The sequence below is a fragment of the Toxorhynchites rutilus genome, chromosome 1, assembly GCF_029784135.1.
Source record: "Toxorhynchites rutilus septentrionalis strain SRP chromosome 1, ASM2978413v1, whole genome shotgun sequence".
Lineage (NCBI taxonomy): Eukaryota > Metazoa > Arthropoda > Insecta > Diptera > Culicidae > Toxorhynchites > Toxorhynchites rutilus.
The window spans coordinates 82,105,876-82,123,460 of NC_073744.1; the positions used below are offsets into that span (position 1 = coordinate 82,105,876).

The following is a 17,585-nucleotide window of genomic DNA, read 5'->3' on the forward strand; positions in this document are numbered from 1 at the left end:
AGGCGGAGCATGCAAAGGGCTAGGTCTCCCGCAGACAGAGAAGAACGCAGGGAAGCACTTAGAGTGGCGAAATCTTCACTAAAACGTGAAATCAGGCTCAACAAGAGACGATGTTTTAAAGAACTCTGCCATGACGTTGATGCAAACCCTTGGGGCAACGCGTATAGAGTTGTGATGGCAAAAATCAAAGGCCCATCGACCCTCACCGAACAGTGTTCGGAAAGGATAAATAGCATTATAGCTCTTCCCGCAGCATGCACCGACGAGTTGGCCACGTCCACCATATAGCCAAGAACGAGAAGGAGTCGAGATAGTAACCACGGAAGAACTATTAGCTGCAGCAAAAAGATTGAAGGGAAATAAATCCCCAGGCCCTGACGGAATCCCCAATGTGGCGTTAAAAGCGGCCATACAAGCGAACCCGAATATGTTCAGAGAAACTCTGCAAAATTGTCTGAATGAAGGAGTCTTCCCCGATATATGGAAGAGGCAGAAACTTATACTACTGCCGAAGCCGGGGAAAACACCAGGAGAGCCGTCATCATACAGGCCTATTTGTCTTCTAGATACACTTGGTAAGCTGCTGGAGAGAATAATACTAAACAGGCTGACGAGGTGTACAGAGAGCGAACATGGACTCTCATCGTCGCAGTTCGGGTTCCGGTAGGGTAGATCGACTGTGGATGCTATTATGTGCGTCATCGAAATAGCCGAGAAAGCTCTGAATCAAAAAATACGGGGCGACCGGTTCTGCGCCGTAGTAACAGTGGACGTAAAAAACGCGTTCAATAGTGCCAGCTGGGAAGCCATTGCAAAGGCGTTACACAGGATGTTGGTACCGAACTACCTGTGCGCGATCCTGAAGAGTTACATTGAGAACAGAATCCTGCTCTACAACGCAGGAAAGGCAGAAAAAGTGTTCAATATAACTGCAGGTGTCCCCCAGGGCTCCATCCTGGGCCCAACTCTTTGGAACGGGATGTACGATGGAGTGTTAAAGCTAAAATTGCCGAAAGCCGTCAACATCATTGGGTTCGCAGATGACATCTCTCTAACAATAACGGGCGAGACACTGGAGGAGGTGGAAATGCTGGCTACCGAGGCGATAAGAACGATAGAGAGCTGGATGCTCGAGGCAAAACTGCAGATAGCGCATCACAAGACGGAAATTATACTGGTCAGCAACTGCAGGGCTGTACAAAGAGCGGAAATCACTGTGGGGGACCACACCATTACCTCCAAACGGGAGCTTAAGTACTTGGGTGTGATCATAGACGACCGACTTAACTTCAGGAGTCATGTCAGCTACGCCTGCAAGAAGGCGGCAAAGGCCATAACGGCGATAGCCAGAATCATACCGAATAATGACTGGAATAGTAGCAGTAAAAGGCGACTTCTGGCTTGCGTATCCACATCGATACTCAGATATGCTAGTCCAGCCTGGGTGGCAGCGATCAACAATAAACAAAACAGAACGCTGCTGAACAGAACCTACAGAGCTATGACGATGAGAGTAGCGAGTGCATATAGGACCATATCCATGGAAGCTGTATGTGTCATAGCGGGAATGATTCCCATCGATATTGTTCTGGCGGAAGACAATGCGTGCTATAAAGAGCGTGCTTCAACTGGACGGAATACCAAAGATGCTCGAAAACGAGCAAGAAGTGACTCGTTGAGGAAGTGGCAGCAAGAGTGGAACAATACCTCAAAAGGAAGATGGACCCACAGGCTGATTCCAGACATAACCAAGTGGATTACCAGAAATCACGGAGAAACGAACTTCCAGCTGACGCAGTTCCTGTCAGGTCATGATTGCTTTCGGGAATATCTCCACAGATTCGGACATGCGAATTCGCCCTACTGCCCCCAGTGTGCACTCATAGTGGAAACTCCGTTCCACGTAGGGTTCGAATGTCCTCGCACAGCGCATAGGAGGTGGTTTTAGTGAGTAAGAATCTCACACTACCCAGTTAACATGGCGACTGGGTGTCTATGAAGATCTCCACCTTCTTCACCAAAAAAAAAAACAAACATACTGTTGTGTGCTATGAAATAAGTCAACTGTGAACATCTTTCTGTCACAGCATAGTTAGAGTGAGGCAGAAACGAGCTGCCAGTTTCCCCTCTTTCTGCTGTCAGTTTCCCCTCTTTCTGCTCACATGCCATAAAATATAGGCAAATAGAATACACACACACATAGTTAAGCTTTATAACACAGATAGGGAAAAAGCTGATAAAAGGAATGAAAGCTTATTGAAATATAGCAGAATAGTTTTTGAAGTTGATGAATCCCGACCAATAGAATAAATTGAATTGAGTTTAAATAAAAGTATTGTTCCCGCATTTGTTCCTGAGTAAAGATTTGAATTTAAAAACCAAAAGTGAAGTTAAAGTTATCCGACCACTTTCGAATCATTCCCAACATTTTTTGGTGCCGTGACCAGGATTGTGGTCAAATTTTAGTGAATTCCAGTGAATTTGTGAGTACCTTCCCAAGTGACCCATCCAAATTTGTCGGTGCTTCCTGGTCTTTTAAATTTCCCAGATTTGAATTACTGCTGTTTCTGGTGTGAGTGATCCTAGCCCTTCGTGAACGAATTGAAATCGTCCTGCTGGATTAATATTGCTACGAGATTCCAGTTCCAAAGTATCGTCGAGAGAGATCCCAAATCAAGCTGTTGAGGAGTTGTGTGACCTGCTGAATTGTAATTTGTACAAGGCATAGCTTTGCCTTGGTCAGGTGAGCACCTTTCCAAGAGAGTTATTGCGAGTTTCCAGTGCTTCCTGGTCTTTTGTTTTCCGCCAGATATTTATTGCATCGATTCATCATCGCCGTTGTCTTCCACCTCATCAAAATGGAGGACACCCAGCAGCTAAGAAGCTCTTTGAATTCCCGTCGAAGAGTTCTACTGTCGTCGTTGGAACGATCGAGGAATTTTATGGACCAGTTCGACGAGGAACGGGACTTGAGGTCGCCGTCAGATTAGAAAATCTGAACAGGATTTGGCAAGGGCTGGAAGAAGTTCAATCGAAGATTGAAGAAATGGAGGAAACAGAAGAAGAAATGGTGAGCAATTCGAACACTCGAGAAACCTATGAAACTGTGCTATTCAGAATAAAATCCTTTCTTCTATCAAAACTAACTCCTATGAATCCACACGACAATCTCCCTCGTAACCTACACACATCCACTCTCCAGGGTCTGAAACTGCCTACGATTTCATTGCCAGAATTTGCTGGTGACTATAAAGATTGGTTAGCCTTCCACGATACATTCCTTGCGTTGATCCATGCTAATCCTGAGGTAGCTGAAATACAAAAATTTCATTATTTGCGGGCTGCTGTAAAAGGCGAGGCGGCTCAGTTGATTGAGTCGATTAGTATAAGTGCTGCGAATTATCCACTCGCCTGGGAAGCGCTTGTGAAGCGATACGCTAATGAGTATTTACTCAAAAAGCGTCACCTTCAAGCTTTATTTGACGGTTCCCGTATGAAGAAGGAATCTGCTTCAATTTTACATGATACTGTGGACAATTTTGAAAGACACGTTAAAATTTTGGGGCAATTAGGTGAGCCAACTGACTCGTGGAGTGCTATACTGGAGCATCTTTTATGTACGCGCCTCCATGATGAGACATTGAAAGCGTGGGAGGATCACGCTTCTACATTAGAAAAACCAACCTACCAATGTTTGATTGATTTTCTCCAACGTCGCATGCGTGTACTGGAATCAATATCCGTCAACAACCAACATTCACCGAAAGTTTCCGCCAGTTATGATCCGCTTCCAAAATCGTCCACCCACACTAGAGTATTTTCCAATGCTGCCGTTGATGAAGTTCCGATGAAGTGTTATGCCTGCGATCAACGTTATCCTCTTGTGAAGTGCTATAAATTTGCACGAATGTCCACCGTTGACAAATTGAAGTTAGTGAACTCCAAACGCATCTGCATTAACTGTTTCCGTACCAATCATTTTGCAAGACAATGCACATCCAATTTTAGTTGCCGAATTTGCAAGAAACGTCACCACACGCTTCTGCACCCTGCTTTCACTGAAGATTCGAACGATCAGATTCCGTCCACTTCCAAAAGTGTTCCCAGATCATATGCTCAAACGAACGTCACAACCTCCGATGAGAATGCAATTCTCTCAGCCACTGCTGCAACGAATAATTCCGCTGAAGTACGCAGCTTTCCTCCGCATGCCAGTAGTAGAAACATTTTTATGTTGACTGTAGTACTTGTTATCGTCGATCGCTATGGAAAAGAGCATCCAGCACGCGCATTGCTTGATTCAGCGTCCCAACCAAACATCCTTTCTGAAAGAATGGCCCAAATTTTACGACTGAAGCGGAAAAAGGTGAACGTAATGATCCACGGCGTGGGCGATAAGCCACAGCAAGCACGTGATTCTGTTTCCACGCAAATACGATCTCGAAAAGAGAATTTCGAGTTAGACGTAGATTTCCTCATACTGGAAAAAGTGACGTCCAGTTTACCCACCAAAAATGTTTCCATAACAAATTGGAACATTCCGAAAAATCTATTCCTCGCTGATCCTACTTTCCACAAATGCTCAGGAATAGACATGATAATTGGAAACGAACATTTCTTTTCTTGTTTTAAGACCGCTACAAAGATTCAGCTTTCGAAATCCCTTCCATTGCTTGTCGAAAGTGTTTTTGGTTGGATAGTCTCAGGTAGTGCGGACATTCCCGGATCTGCTGACGAAATTCCACCTTCCACAACAGCGGTGTCGCTTGTATCTCTAGAACAAAGCATGGAGAGATTTTGGGAAATCGAGGAGTTGCCCAAGAAATCCATTTATTCCAAAAAAGAGAACGAATGCGAAATACAATACTCAGCTACTGTTTCCAGAAACCACTGTGGACGATACATAGTGCGCCTCCCTCGACATTCCGACTTTGACGATAAGATTGGTGAATCAAAATCCGCTGCTATACGACGACTGAAGTATCTGGAAAAGAGATTGTATCAAAATCCTGAGCTTAAACACGAATACTGCAAATTTATGTATGAATACGTTTCACTGGGCCACATGCGTCCAATTTCCAATGAAAATTCCTCCAAAAACTGCTACCTTCCACACCATCCTGTGATCAAGGATTCCAGTACTACTACGAAGACGAGAGTAGTCTTCGATGGTTCCGCTAAAACCTCAAGTGGATATTCTCTAAACGAGGCGCTACTAGTAGGTCCAATTGTACAAGATGACCTCCTATCCATAATACTACGATTCCGTACATTCCCTATCGGTATAGTGGCCGACATAGAGAAAATGTATCGTCAAGTACGAGTACACTCCGACGATACTCCGTTCCAACGCATACTTTGGCGTTTTGAAGAAAGCGATCCCATCCAAACATTTGAACTCCAAACTGTGACCTATGGTCTAACTCCATCGTCGTTCCTTGCCACGCGAACGCTAATCCAACTAGCTGATGATGAAGGTGCAAATTATCCGCTTGCTGATAAAGCTATCAGAAAGGGTTTCTATGTCGACGACTTCATTGGCGGAGCTCAGTCGATAGAAGAAGCAACCCAATTGAGAAGTGAACTTGATGAACTATTGGCTAAAGGAGGATTCAATCCCCGCAAATGGACATCCAATATTCTCGATGTACTAAATGGCTTGTCGGAGGACCAAATCGGCATACAATCATCCGTACGATTCGACAAAGATGAGACCGTTAAAACATTGGGAATCTGCTGGGAACCAGAAAGCGACATTTTTAGATGCGATGCACATAACCAACACAACGTAGGAATACACACCAAACGATCCATCCTCTCCGAAATTTCCCGCCTGTACGATCCTTTGGGATTTATTTCGCCAATAGTCATCCGTGGTAAAATTATTATGCAACTTCTTTGGTTGGAATGCTCTGGGTGGGACGAAGAAGTACCGAATAAGATTGCAGCAGCGTGGGAAAAGTACGCCGAACAACTGCCCAAGCTGGCTGAATTCCAGATAAACCGATATGCTTTCCTTCCAAATAGCTCCATCCAGCTACACACCTTTGCGGATGCTTCCGAAGCAGCTTACGGTGCGTGTACATACGCACGTTCGATTGATCCCAAGGGGAGAATCTCAGTTCAGCTCCTCGCCTCCAAGTCACGTGTGGCACCCCTCAAACGTGTTAGCCTTCCTCGTCTAGAACTGTGCGCTGCCAGCCTGGCCGCCAAACTCCATAGAAAAATTGTCGAAGCTCTGCAAATAAAAATATCCTCATCATGCTTTTGGTCCGATTCAACCGTAACATTACAATGGATCAAATCACCTCCTAACAATTGGAAAACCTTCGTGGCCAACCGTGTATCCGACATCCAATCAGCTACACACGGTTCCACTTGGAAACATGTCCCTGGAAAGCAAAATCCGGCAGATATGGTATCACGTGGAATGAACATTGAAGACTTCCTCGCCAGCCATACGTGGACACATGGTCCTGAATGGCTTTCCAAGCCCGAAGAATTTTGGCCCTCCACCCAAATCAGCGAATATCCAGACGACGGAAAAGAGCGCCGAAGAGTTATCACAGTAGCAGCAAGAGTAGAGTCCTCAGTCAACGAAATATTTAATCGATATTCATCCTATAACCGCCTTGTTCACGTCGTAGCATATTGCCTACGTTTTTCAAAAAATTCACGAAACAAAACCCGCACGCAACCCCTAGTCGAATCAACCCAAAACACAGCACTCACAGAAGCAGAACTTACCATGGCAAATACTTACCTGTTACGCTTAGCGCAATACGATTCGTTCCTAGAGGAGATAAAAGATCTCAAAAAAGGCAATGCAGTTTCAAGGCATTCTGCAATCCGCCTTTTAAACCCTTTCATAGACACTGACGGCATTATCAGAGTGGGAGGGAGACTAAATTTGTCGACACAATCATATATTCAAAAACATCCAGCCCTTCTGCCCGCTTCCCATCCCTATACTTACCTAATCGCAAAGCACTATCACCTCAAACTCATTCACGGTGGCGGCCGTCACACGCTCGGCCTTATTCTGCGTGGCGTGTGAGGTGAGATGACAATTGTCACTTATGTCACGCGATTCCACCAGGCGTATGCCGTGAGAAATCTCACTTGAATGAACTCTCACTTTATTCCCGCTCTCAAATATACGTGACGATTGTCACATGAACTGGGATTTCTAGGTGACAATCGTCGACATGTCTTGAGGTGTCGACAGTGCATGAAAACAAATGAAAAAAGGAAGAGGAATAATAAGTGTTTTTTTGGGTCGTATAGAATCGATAGTAATGGTATTATATGTATCAATAAATTCAATTTATCTTCAATTTTCACAGTACGAAAGACAAATTGCAAGTAGTTTTTTTTGTGAAAGCGGTAGTGAGTCTGTTATTCCTCAATTGGACGAATAAGTACACCGAAATTATTTTCATTTCATGAAATCTATTTATTTTCTCTAAAATATATCTATCATATGGGTCTTGTGTTTCATCTATCTATCCGCGAGTCATCGTCACCGAACTGCATATCCATTTCAGAAGCCGTGGTATATGCCCGAGCCGGAGCCAGAGCAACCACCCTTATTCTTGTTTTCGTACGAATAGAAAACGTTCGAAAGTATGCCTCATTCGTATCCTTGGTTTCGTACGAAAGAAATCTATCCATTCGAACTTTCGAACATCGTTCGTTCGAACGAATTGTCCTATCCTTGTTTTCGTACGAAAGTGTTTTTTCGCCTGTCAGTCAAACGTTAATGTTGGGTTGCGAATCAGACGAAGCGTAGAAGAAAATTCAATCGATGTTTACGTTTTTGTGGTTTATTCAGGTGATGTGGTATGTAAAAGTTCATTTTCTTTTATGTTTAATTCTGAAATTCTATGTGATGTGCTTTAATGTTTATTTGAATTACAGTGAAAAATTGCTGTAGAAGCAGAAAGAAAGACATTTCCAATAGAATATTTCAACTCTAAAACCTAGACGAAACAGAACCTGGATAGAACAATGTAAGTGAACAATGTTTTAAGCCATTCATTTTTTTTTATTTTAACCTAATCATTTTATTCCCATCGGACTGTTTAGGTCGAAACCATCGAAATCCAAAAGCACAAACAAGGATCAATACAGCCGACTGGTTGATCTCTTGGAAGAGCAGCCGGATATCGCGAAGGGTTTCGCGAAATGCAATGCTTCTCCCTACTGGAATTCTGTGGCAGCCGAGTTGAACAGTCTTGGGCCACCAACTAAAGATTCAACTGCGTGGAAAAAGGTAGATACATTCAAAGTTCTGTATTTATATTCGTTTCTCTAAACCAGTTTTTTTGCAGGTCTGGTTCGATTGGAAATCGAACACGAAACGCAAGCTAGCCCACAACCGTCGCGAGCAATTTGCTACAGGTGGGGGTCCTAGTAAGTTTATTGAACTTACTGCGCTGGAGGAACGAGTTGTTGTTCTTGCAGGACTTGCTCCAGCAGTTGAGGGCATAGCCGACACTTGCAGTTTCGGGCTAGAACCTAGCGCAAATCAATCAATTCATGACAGTGGGGAATCTGCGTCGATTGAAGATAATCGAATTCCGGAGGATAGAGCCAATGAGAATAATGAGACGCATACATCGAAGAAGAGGAGGACATCAATGCACACATTGCTGGAGACACAAGTGCAAAACCAAGCAACGTTTCATGACTCGGTCACCAATATTCTAAAATGCTTTGAAAAAAAAACTGCTGATTTGGTTCATTATAACAGACAGATTTCGAAACAGTTAGAGAACATAAACGAAACTATCAACAATGTGCTGATGGAAAATCAGAGGCACAATCTGGAATTAGAGAGAATTAATCTGGAAAAACTGAAAATTAAAAAAAGGATTCTTGAGATGGAATTAAGCCGTCTACAATAGACATTTCGATTTTAAAACAAATGTGAATGTAATGTAATGTGAATGCTAAGCTATGTTGTAATTTAATGACATGAATTTTAAAAGTATATATTGTAATGTGAATATATTACATTTTCGAATGTAATAGTTAAAAACTACTCGAAAAATTAGAAGTGCGATATCGAAAATTTAAATAAGGTTGTACCTTCGTGAGAAATTATCACATGCAAATAAAAAATACATAATTTCAAAACTACATTTATGTAAGGTCTACTTATTGCTTTGATAAATATAAAATTCGAACACCAATCTTTCAGAGTACCAAAAATCGATTCTTTGTAGTGTCTTATAAAATATACAAGTACTAGTGTTTGTTATAATTTTTAATAAGATGCTGAAGATTTCATTTTGATTCGTGTCGCCGTTATGGTTTTCTGATTGTTCAAAGCTTTGATAGCATTAGTGACGAACCTGATCGAGTTAAAACTACACAGTTCGATTGACAAACTAAGAATCATTTTTATTTCCTGTCTGAGCTATAAAGATACAGTTCACTTTTCAATGCTACTTATATTAAACAAAGTGGCCTATTGTCCTAGATCGGTCAAGTCAATGAACAACAACACACGTTAAATAAGTAATGCTAACATCAACATGTGAGATATCACGTCACTGACTAGGTGGTAGTTGGTGACTCGGTGCATGTTTGTGGTCCAACTTGTTAATGTTTTCAACATGTGATACGTTATGGCGCTGGTACAAGAATGTAGGTGGTCAGGATCGTTGCTACTGTTGTTTAAGTTCTACCTGAGTATTCGTATAGAAAATGAAAACAGAAAAACATTGTATTTGGATCAAATATTGTTTTTGGTGGGTGCCGCGTTTGCTGACAAAAACAGCGGCGAGTTGATGATTCAATAGTCGGTTTGGCATTGTTGAAGCGAAATTGAGTTGACTTCGTTCTACGTTTTGTGACAATGGATGAAACGTGGATCCAATCCCACACTCCTGAGTCCAATAGGCAGTCTGCAGAGTGGTTGAGAAATTTATTTATATATCCCATACTATAATGCCGGGTGTTCGGGTTCGATTCCCGTTCTGGCCGGGGGATTTTTCGTCAAAGAAAATTCTTCCGGTTTGCTGTGGTCACGCGTATTCTAGAGCTTGCCACTCCAGAGTACATTCAAGGCGTGTTATTCGGCATAGAAATCTCAACCAAGTATTAATGAATGACCCTAGTTAATGCATACGTTGAGACGGCAAAAGTTCCACAGCGAACGTTAACGCCATTCAAGAATATCATAAAACCGATGTTTGTTTTATCGAATTACGATTTAGTCATATCATGATAAATAAAATCGGGTTTTCCCATTTTATACAATTTTAGATATATACGATGTATAATTTAATCCACGTTACAAACGAGTGTGATTTAATCCAACTTTATATACAACTTAGAATATGCAAGTTATACGATTTGAATCAGTTCTCAAGACAAATAATGGATACTGTTATGCTGCAATGATGGAAAACTATAGAATTTACCTCAACTTGAATAAATCATGCGTTTTTCGATGTAATATTTCACGATAATAAATATAATTGAATGTGTTTTAAACTATACTATGTAAATTAATGTTTTCGTCAGTGAAGGAAATATTTATTTGTAAATATTTAACATATATATGAAGGGTATATAAAATCTAGAATATAGGAATTCGACACTTTAAAACATCTATTCAGTTGACTGAACCTCATCATTGTCGTTCTTAAAATATAAACATATATTGTGCAGGGCACAGCAAACACTGATAATTTTTGCCGCTTTGGTAGGCGTATAATGGAGCTGACGAGCACCAAGGATACATCGAAATCGATTTTTTAGAACTCCAATCGTTCGCTCTATTATCCCCCTTGCTAAAACATGCTTGCTGTTAAATTCGCTTTCTGGACTTTCTAGTTCTGGAGCTCGATAAGGCGTGAGCAACCACGGCTCGGAAGGATAACCGGCATCACCTGCAAAATAACAGAAAAATGATTGTAAATTATGTACATCAATGTTATTCTTGTAAAGTACCCAAAATTTTGGTATTTGTGTCACCATTCCTATGCATTTCCTGTAAACGTGCTCTTGCTGAACTCAAACTCCAAATATGAGAGTCGTGATTAGACCCCTGGAAGCTTGCATCAACGAATCGAATACGTTGGGTGTGATCACATATCTGTATAAAAATTTACGTTTTTAACAAGAAAGGATATTATTGAAAAATTCAAATAACAATCAACTTACTATCATAGTATTCAGACTATAGAACCCTTTCCTATTATAAAATAGATTCCGGTCTGCAATTGGCGGAATAATTTTAACATGCGTGCCATCTACACACATAATAACGCCCGGAATTCCCGATTTTTCATAAAAAAATCGCTTTGCTTCCCTCATTTCTTGTTGTGTCATTTCGAAATTTATCCATTTGGTGCAAATCTTCCTTTCCAAAATAATCAACATCTCGTCGAGAACTTTGGAAAACGTTGACTGGGCTATAGCCACATCGTAGTCCTTGCTAGCACCATGTTGATAGCTCCCTTCTGCGAAAAAACGCAAGCAGACAGCAAGTTTATCAGTCACCGATAGACCGCCTTTCTTTTGACGTGGAAATTCATTTTTTATCTCTTGTACAATGTATCGAAATGCTGTTTTATTCAAACGAAAGTTCTTCTTGAATCTGAAAATCAAAAATTAAAATGTCTTATAATAAATCATCTAGCTCTAAGAATTGATCATTCTTACTGTGTTGTTGATAAATTCATGATGTTGGTTTTCTTTCTAAGGTTACTTCTACTCATTCTCAAAGAGGGGGTGTTGTCTTCCATCATTGCGACATAACCCAGCATAACAGTATCCATCTTTTGCCTTGAGAACAACAATTTCAACTGCACAAGCAAGTCACTCGATTTCCACCAATTTATCAACACGGATCTAGAAAAAGAAATAAACCAACGATCTGTAAAGAAGTCGAATTTGTACAATCGGCAAAACCATTGGTGACATTCGGATTTTAAAAAATATAATCCTCTTGAAATCTTTCATACAAAACAAACGCTCTTTTGTAGCGGGGAAAATACACATTTCAAAAACTGAAATTATCAATGAAAATTCATTTCTCACGGTCTGATGAACAGCTTTTATCAATTCAAATAAAATTTAAAACAAAAATCGCACTTAGAATAAAGTGAAACACAAATCGTTTGTTTATCTTTGCTTCATTACAACTGCGACGGGAAAAATACACATTTCAAAAACTAAAATTATCAATGAACTTTGATTTCTCCCTATTCGATAAACAGTTTTTATTAATTCAAATAAAATATAAAATAAAAATCACACTTAAAACAAAGTGAAACACATATCGTTTGTTTATCTTTGCTTCATTACAACTGCGACGGGAAAAATACACATTTCAAAAACTAAAACTATCAATGAAAACTCATTTCTCACTGTCTGATGAACAGCTTTTATCAATTCAAATAAAATTTTGAAAACTATCGCACTTAAAACAAAGTGAAACATACATCGTTTGTTTTTCTTTGTTTCTTTACAACTATTTATTTTGCAGACGGCGACATTGATTCTTTGCAGCGATTTGACAATTCAACTTCCCTAGATAAGATTTAAATTTCGAAACACATCTGGTAACACCAACAGTGTTTACATTCGAAAGTGGATTCGTTCAGCCAGGTTCGAACGAAACCAATGATACCTTCTCCGAACGTGTTCGAATCAGAGCGTTCGAACGAAAGCAGATACGGCCGTTAACAAGAATAAGGGTGAACAATTTAACACTGAGAGTGCAGAGAGCAGCAGCAACTACGACCAAAACAAACAAAAATGCTAAACTTTACAGGATGCAATCAACTGTTTCACCAAATCTAAATCAAATACCTGCAAATTCGGCAGAATGTCCTGATACACTAACAACAGGCCAGGTTAAATCAGATCTATAGATACGGTACTGACTGCAGCAAAACAAATATCTGACCTCTCTGAGCGAAACAAATAAAATTCTGGGATGCCAGATGTTTTTTCTCAAATATATGCGATAAAAATCTGAAATATTTGTAAATATGTGCTAATGTCTGACATACTGACCAGCTTCGTTTATCATATGGAATGAATAATGTTTTGTCACTATTTTAAATAGCCTGCAGCAGGAATAAAAGGTTATGATAAAAGTTAAATGTCTACAAATTCGTGAACACATGTGCGAATGTGGCATCTCTGATCAGATTTGGCAACCAGCAGAATGAACGCCTTGTCACTTGCTGTTCATCCTCTCACATACATCAAATGAACCTCTCACGGCATCCGAAACGACTGTAGGAATAGAGTGAGGAGAGTTGCGTGATGGTGATGTGACAATTGTCATCTCACCTCACACGCCGCGTAGAATCAGGCCGGCTATCTGTGATCCGAGAACGGTATTGGCCCATCAATGGACGACGATTAATTCGAAGCGTGATTCGAAAATGCTTTCGCTGCGCCCGAGCCAGTCCCGTTCCCGCGAACCAACAAATTGGTCAGCTACCAGTATCCCGAACCACACCGAGCAGACCATTCACCGTAACTGGAGTGGACTACGCAGGTCCTGTATACCTGAAACCCGTACATCGAAAGGCAGCCGCAACCAAAGCATACATCTGCATATTTATATGCTTCAGCACCAAAGCGGTCCACATCGAACTAGCTAGCGACTTATCCACGCAAGCTTTCCTGGCAGTACTAAGACGCTTCATCGCACGCAGAGGACGACCCCTAGAATTGTTTTCGGATAACGGAAAGAATTTCGTCGGAGCTCATAATGAGCTCATGGAACTGTACATAATGTTAACAACACAGCGAGAAAACAACAACATTCAATCATTCTGCGCCAACGAAGGAATCATATGGCACTTCAGTCCGCCGAGAGCACCCCACTTCGGTGGCCTATGGGAGGCCGCAGTTAAGGTGGCCAAGAAACACCTGCACCGTCAACTGTTGAACGCCCGACTCTCCTTCGAAGACCTCAGCACCATCCTCACGCAGATTGAAGCCTCGATGAATTCTCGCCCACTCGTACCGCTTTCGGAAGATCCAAATGACCTGGCCTGTCTGACACCCGGTCATTTCCTCATCGGCTCATCGATGCAATCATTGCCTGAAATCGACGTTAGAAATATTCAGTTAAATAAATTGGATCACTATCAGGCACTACAACGTACTTATCAACAGTTCTGGCATCACTGGAGCACAGAATACCTGCAGGAATTGCAGCGATGCACCACCCACAACCCTCCAAACCACGAATTTCACCCAGGTCGACTTGTTGTTCTCGTCGATGAAATGCAGCATCCTGTAAAATGGTCGTTAGCAAGAATATTAGACATCCACCCAGGGAAGGATAAATTGATCAGAGTACTTACCTTGAAGACATCTAATGGAATCATCAAGCGTCCTATCACCAAAATATGTTTGCTGCCACATGAAGATAGCAGCAATCCATCGTAGAAATAATCACCTTATTCCACATCGCAATCACAGCACTCGCGACAAGCGACTTAGTCCAGTGTACATAAATGTAAACAAAAACAAATTAGCAAATGACAGAAGAACGTAGGGATTTAGTTGTAGTTGAAATTTTATATTTCAAGGTGGCGGCGATGTTGTGTGCTATGAAATAAGTCAACTGTGAACATCTTTCTGTCACAGCATAGTTAGAGTGAGGCAGAAACGAGGATGCTGTCAGTTTCCCCTCTTTCTGCTCACATGCCATAAAATATAGGCAAATAGAATACACACACACATAGTTAAGCTTTATAACACAGATAGGGAAAAAGCTGATAAAAGGAATGAAAGCTTATTGAAATATAGCAGAATAGTTTTTGAAGTTGATGAATCCCGACCAATAGAATAAATTGAATTGAGTTTAAATAAAAGTATTGTTCGCGCATTTGTTCCTGAGTAAAGATTTGAATTTAAAAACCAAAAGTGAAGTTAAAGTTATCCGACCACTTTCGAATCATTCCCAACACATACAAACATACAAACATACAAACATACAAACATACAAACATACAAACATACAAACATACAAACATACAAACATACAAACATACAAACATACAAACATACAAACATACAAACATACAAACATACAAACATACAAACATACAAACATACAAACATACAAACATACAAACATACAAACATACAAACATACAAACATACACCCGGTCATTTCCTCATCGGCTCATCGATGCAATCATTGCCTGAAATCGACGTTAGAAATATTCAGTTAAATAAATTGGATCACTATCGGGCACTAGCAGCACCTTTCGAAGGGACGGCCGCGAATCCATCATCGATGTAACTTTCTGCAGTCCATCACTGGCGGCTAATACGAAGTGGAGAGTGTCGGAGGGATACACACACAGCGACCACCAGGCAATCCTGTATAGTGTCGGCCAACGGAATCCCGCAGCGGTACGGAATACAAAAACCTTTGAGCGGAAGTGGAGGACAAAGGTTTTTGACAAGGAGCTTTTCGTCGAAGCACTACGCATAGACAGCAGAACTCTTAATCTGAGCGCCGACGGGCTGACAGGAACATTGGTGAGGGCATGCGATACAGTGATGCCGAGAAGACTGAACCCGACGAATGAACGACATCCAGCCTACTGGTGGAACGAGATACTCAGCATCCTCCGCGCTAACTGTCTACGAGCCAGAAGAAGAGTCCAGAGGGCACGAACCGATGTAGAGAGAGAGGAGCACCGCGCGTCTTTCCGAGCGACCAGAGCCGCCATGAAACGAGAGATACGTAGGAGCAAATCGAACTGCTATAGGGAGCTGTGTCGAGACGTCGACGCAAATCCTTGGGGTGAAGCATATCGAATCGTGATGGCGAAATTCCGTAATTCAACGACTCCCATGGAATTATGTCCGGAAAAACTCGAGGTCATTGTGAATGGACTCTTTCCGCAGCACGACCCACCGACGTGGCCACCCACACTGTACGGTGAGGACGAAGCAGAGAACGCACAAGTCACCAACGAAGAACTCATCGCGGTGGCAAAAGGTCTAAAGTTGAAAAAAGCACCCGGCCCCGACGGAATCCCCAATGTGGCCCTGAAATCGGCGATCCTTGCTTTCCCCGACATGTTCAGGGTGGTGCTGCAGAAATGCCTGGATGACGGTCTCTTCCCTGCGGAATGGAAGATACAAAAGTTGGTGCTGCTCCCGAAACCAGGAAAGCCACCTGGAGATCCAGCGTCGTATAGGCCTATTTGTTTGTTGGATACTTTGGGAAAGCTCTTGGAAAGGGTTATTCTCAACAGACTGGTGAAATGCACGGAGGATGACCACGGATTGTCGAAAATGCAGTTCGGGTTCCGGAAAGGAAAGTCGACAGTGGACGCTATTCGGACAGTTATCGAGAAAGCTCAGGTCTCGCTTAAACAAAAACGAAGAGGCAACCGTTACTGCGCGGTGATTTTGATTGACGTGAAGAACGCCTTCAATAGTGCCAGCTGGGAGGCCATCGCCGAGGCGCTACACAGATTGAAGGTCCCTAGCTACCTGTACAGGATACTGAGGAGTTATTTCCAGAATCGGATCCTGGTATACAACACAGACAGGGGACAGATAGTGAAGAATATCTCGGCGGGAGTTCCACAAGGTTCCATCCTAGGTCCTACGCTTTGGAACACGATGTACGACGGTAGCTGAAGCTACCCAGAGGTGTGGAGATCGTGGGCTTCGCGGACGACATCGTAACAACGGTAATCGGCGAGACGCTTCAGGAGGTGGAAATGTTGGCGACTGAGGCTGTAGACATGATCGGTAGTTGGATGGACAGCGTAAAGCTCCAGATGGCACATCACAAAACCGAGGTGCTGTTAGTGAGCAATCGTAAGGCAGTGCTGCGGGCAGAGGTATCGGTCGGAGGACATACCATCGTTTCGAAGCGGGCGGTGAAGTACCTCGGAGTCATGATCGACGACCGGCTGAACTTCAACCAGCACGTCGACTATGCATGTGGGAAGGCGTCAAAGGCCATCAACGTGGTGGCGAGGATCATGCCAAATAGCTTTGGCCCAAGCAGCAGCAAGAGGCGTCTCTTGGCAAGTGTATCTTCGTCGATACTGAGGTATGGTGGCCCTGCCTGGTTGGCGGCTCTGGAAACCCACCGAAATCGGAGGAAGCTGAACAGCACATTCCGACTCATGGCCATGCGAGTCGTAAGTGCTTATAGGACCATTTCGACAGAAGCTGTGTGTGTAATCGCCGGAATGATTCCCATCTGCATCACTCTGGCGGAAGATAGCGAGTGCTACAAGCGACGGGAAAGCAGAGGTATCCGGAAATTGATGAGAGCGGAGTCGTTGGACAAATGGCAGTATGAATGGGATACGGCAGAAAATGGTAGATGGACGTACAGGCTGATACCGGTACTTTCGACCTGGTTGAACAGGAAACACGGTGAAGTTAACTTTTACTTGACGCAGTTTCTGTCTGGGCATGGCTGTTTCAGGCAATATCTACACCGGTTCGGGCACGCAGTTTCACCCCTCTGTCCGGAGTGTGGAGATATGGAGGAAACACCGGAGCACGTCGTTTTTGTCTGTCCCAGGTTCACCGAAAGGCGCGAGGGGCTGCCT

The 17,585-nt window shown here is 42.5% G+C and overlaps 2 protein-coding genes across 2 annotated transcripts; one reads left to right on the forward strand and one right to left on the reverse strand.

Moving 5' to 3' along the window:
• The first annotated feature begins 7,052 nt into the window (after nt 1-7,052).
• On the forward strand, nt 7,053-10,695 carry LOC129762926 (uncharacterized). Its single transcript, XM_055761541.1, has 4 exons — nt 7,053-7,842; nt 7,921-8,012; nt 8,089-8,275; nt 8,334-10,695. Coding segments are annotated over exons 2-4 (765 nt in total). The 5' UTR covers nt 7,053-7,842; nt 7,921-8,010; the 3' UTR covers nt 8,910-10,695.
• On the reverse strand, nt 10,527-12,713 carry LOC129762925 (putative nuclease HARBI1). The gene is made up of 5 exons (XM_055761540.1): nt 12,462-12,713; nt 11,680-11,868; nt 11,179-11,614; nt 10,966-11,110; nt 10,527-10,904 (listed from the first exon to the last, which is right to left on the reverse strand). Exons 2-5 carry the CDS (start codon nt 11,793-11,795, stop codon nt 10,624-10,626), a joined length of 978 nt encoding a protein of 325 aa, XP_055617515.1. The 5' UTR covers nt 11,796-11,868; nt 12,462-12,713; the 3' UTR covers nt 10,527-10,623.
• Between the last annotated feature and the right edge of the window lie 4,872 nt (nt 12,714-17,585).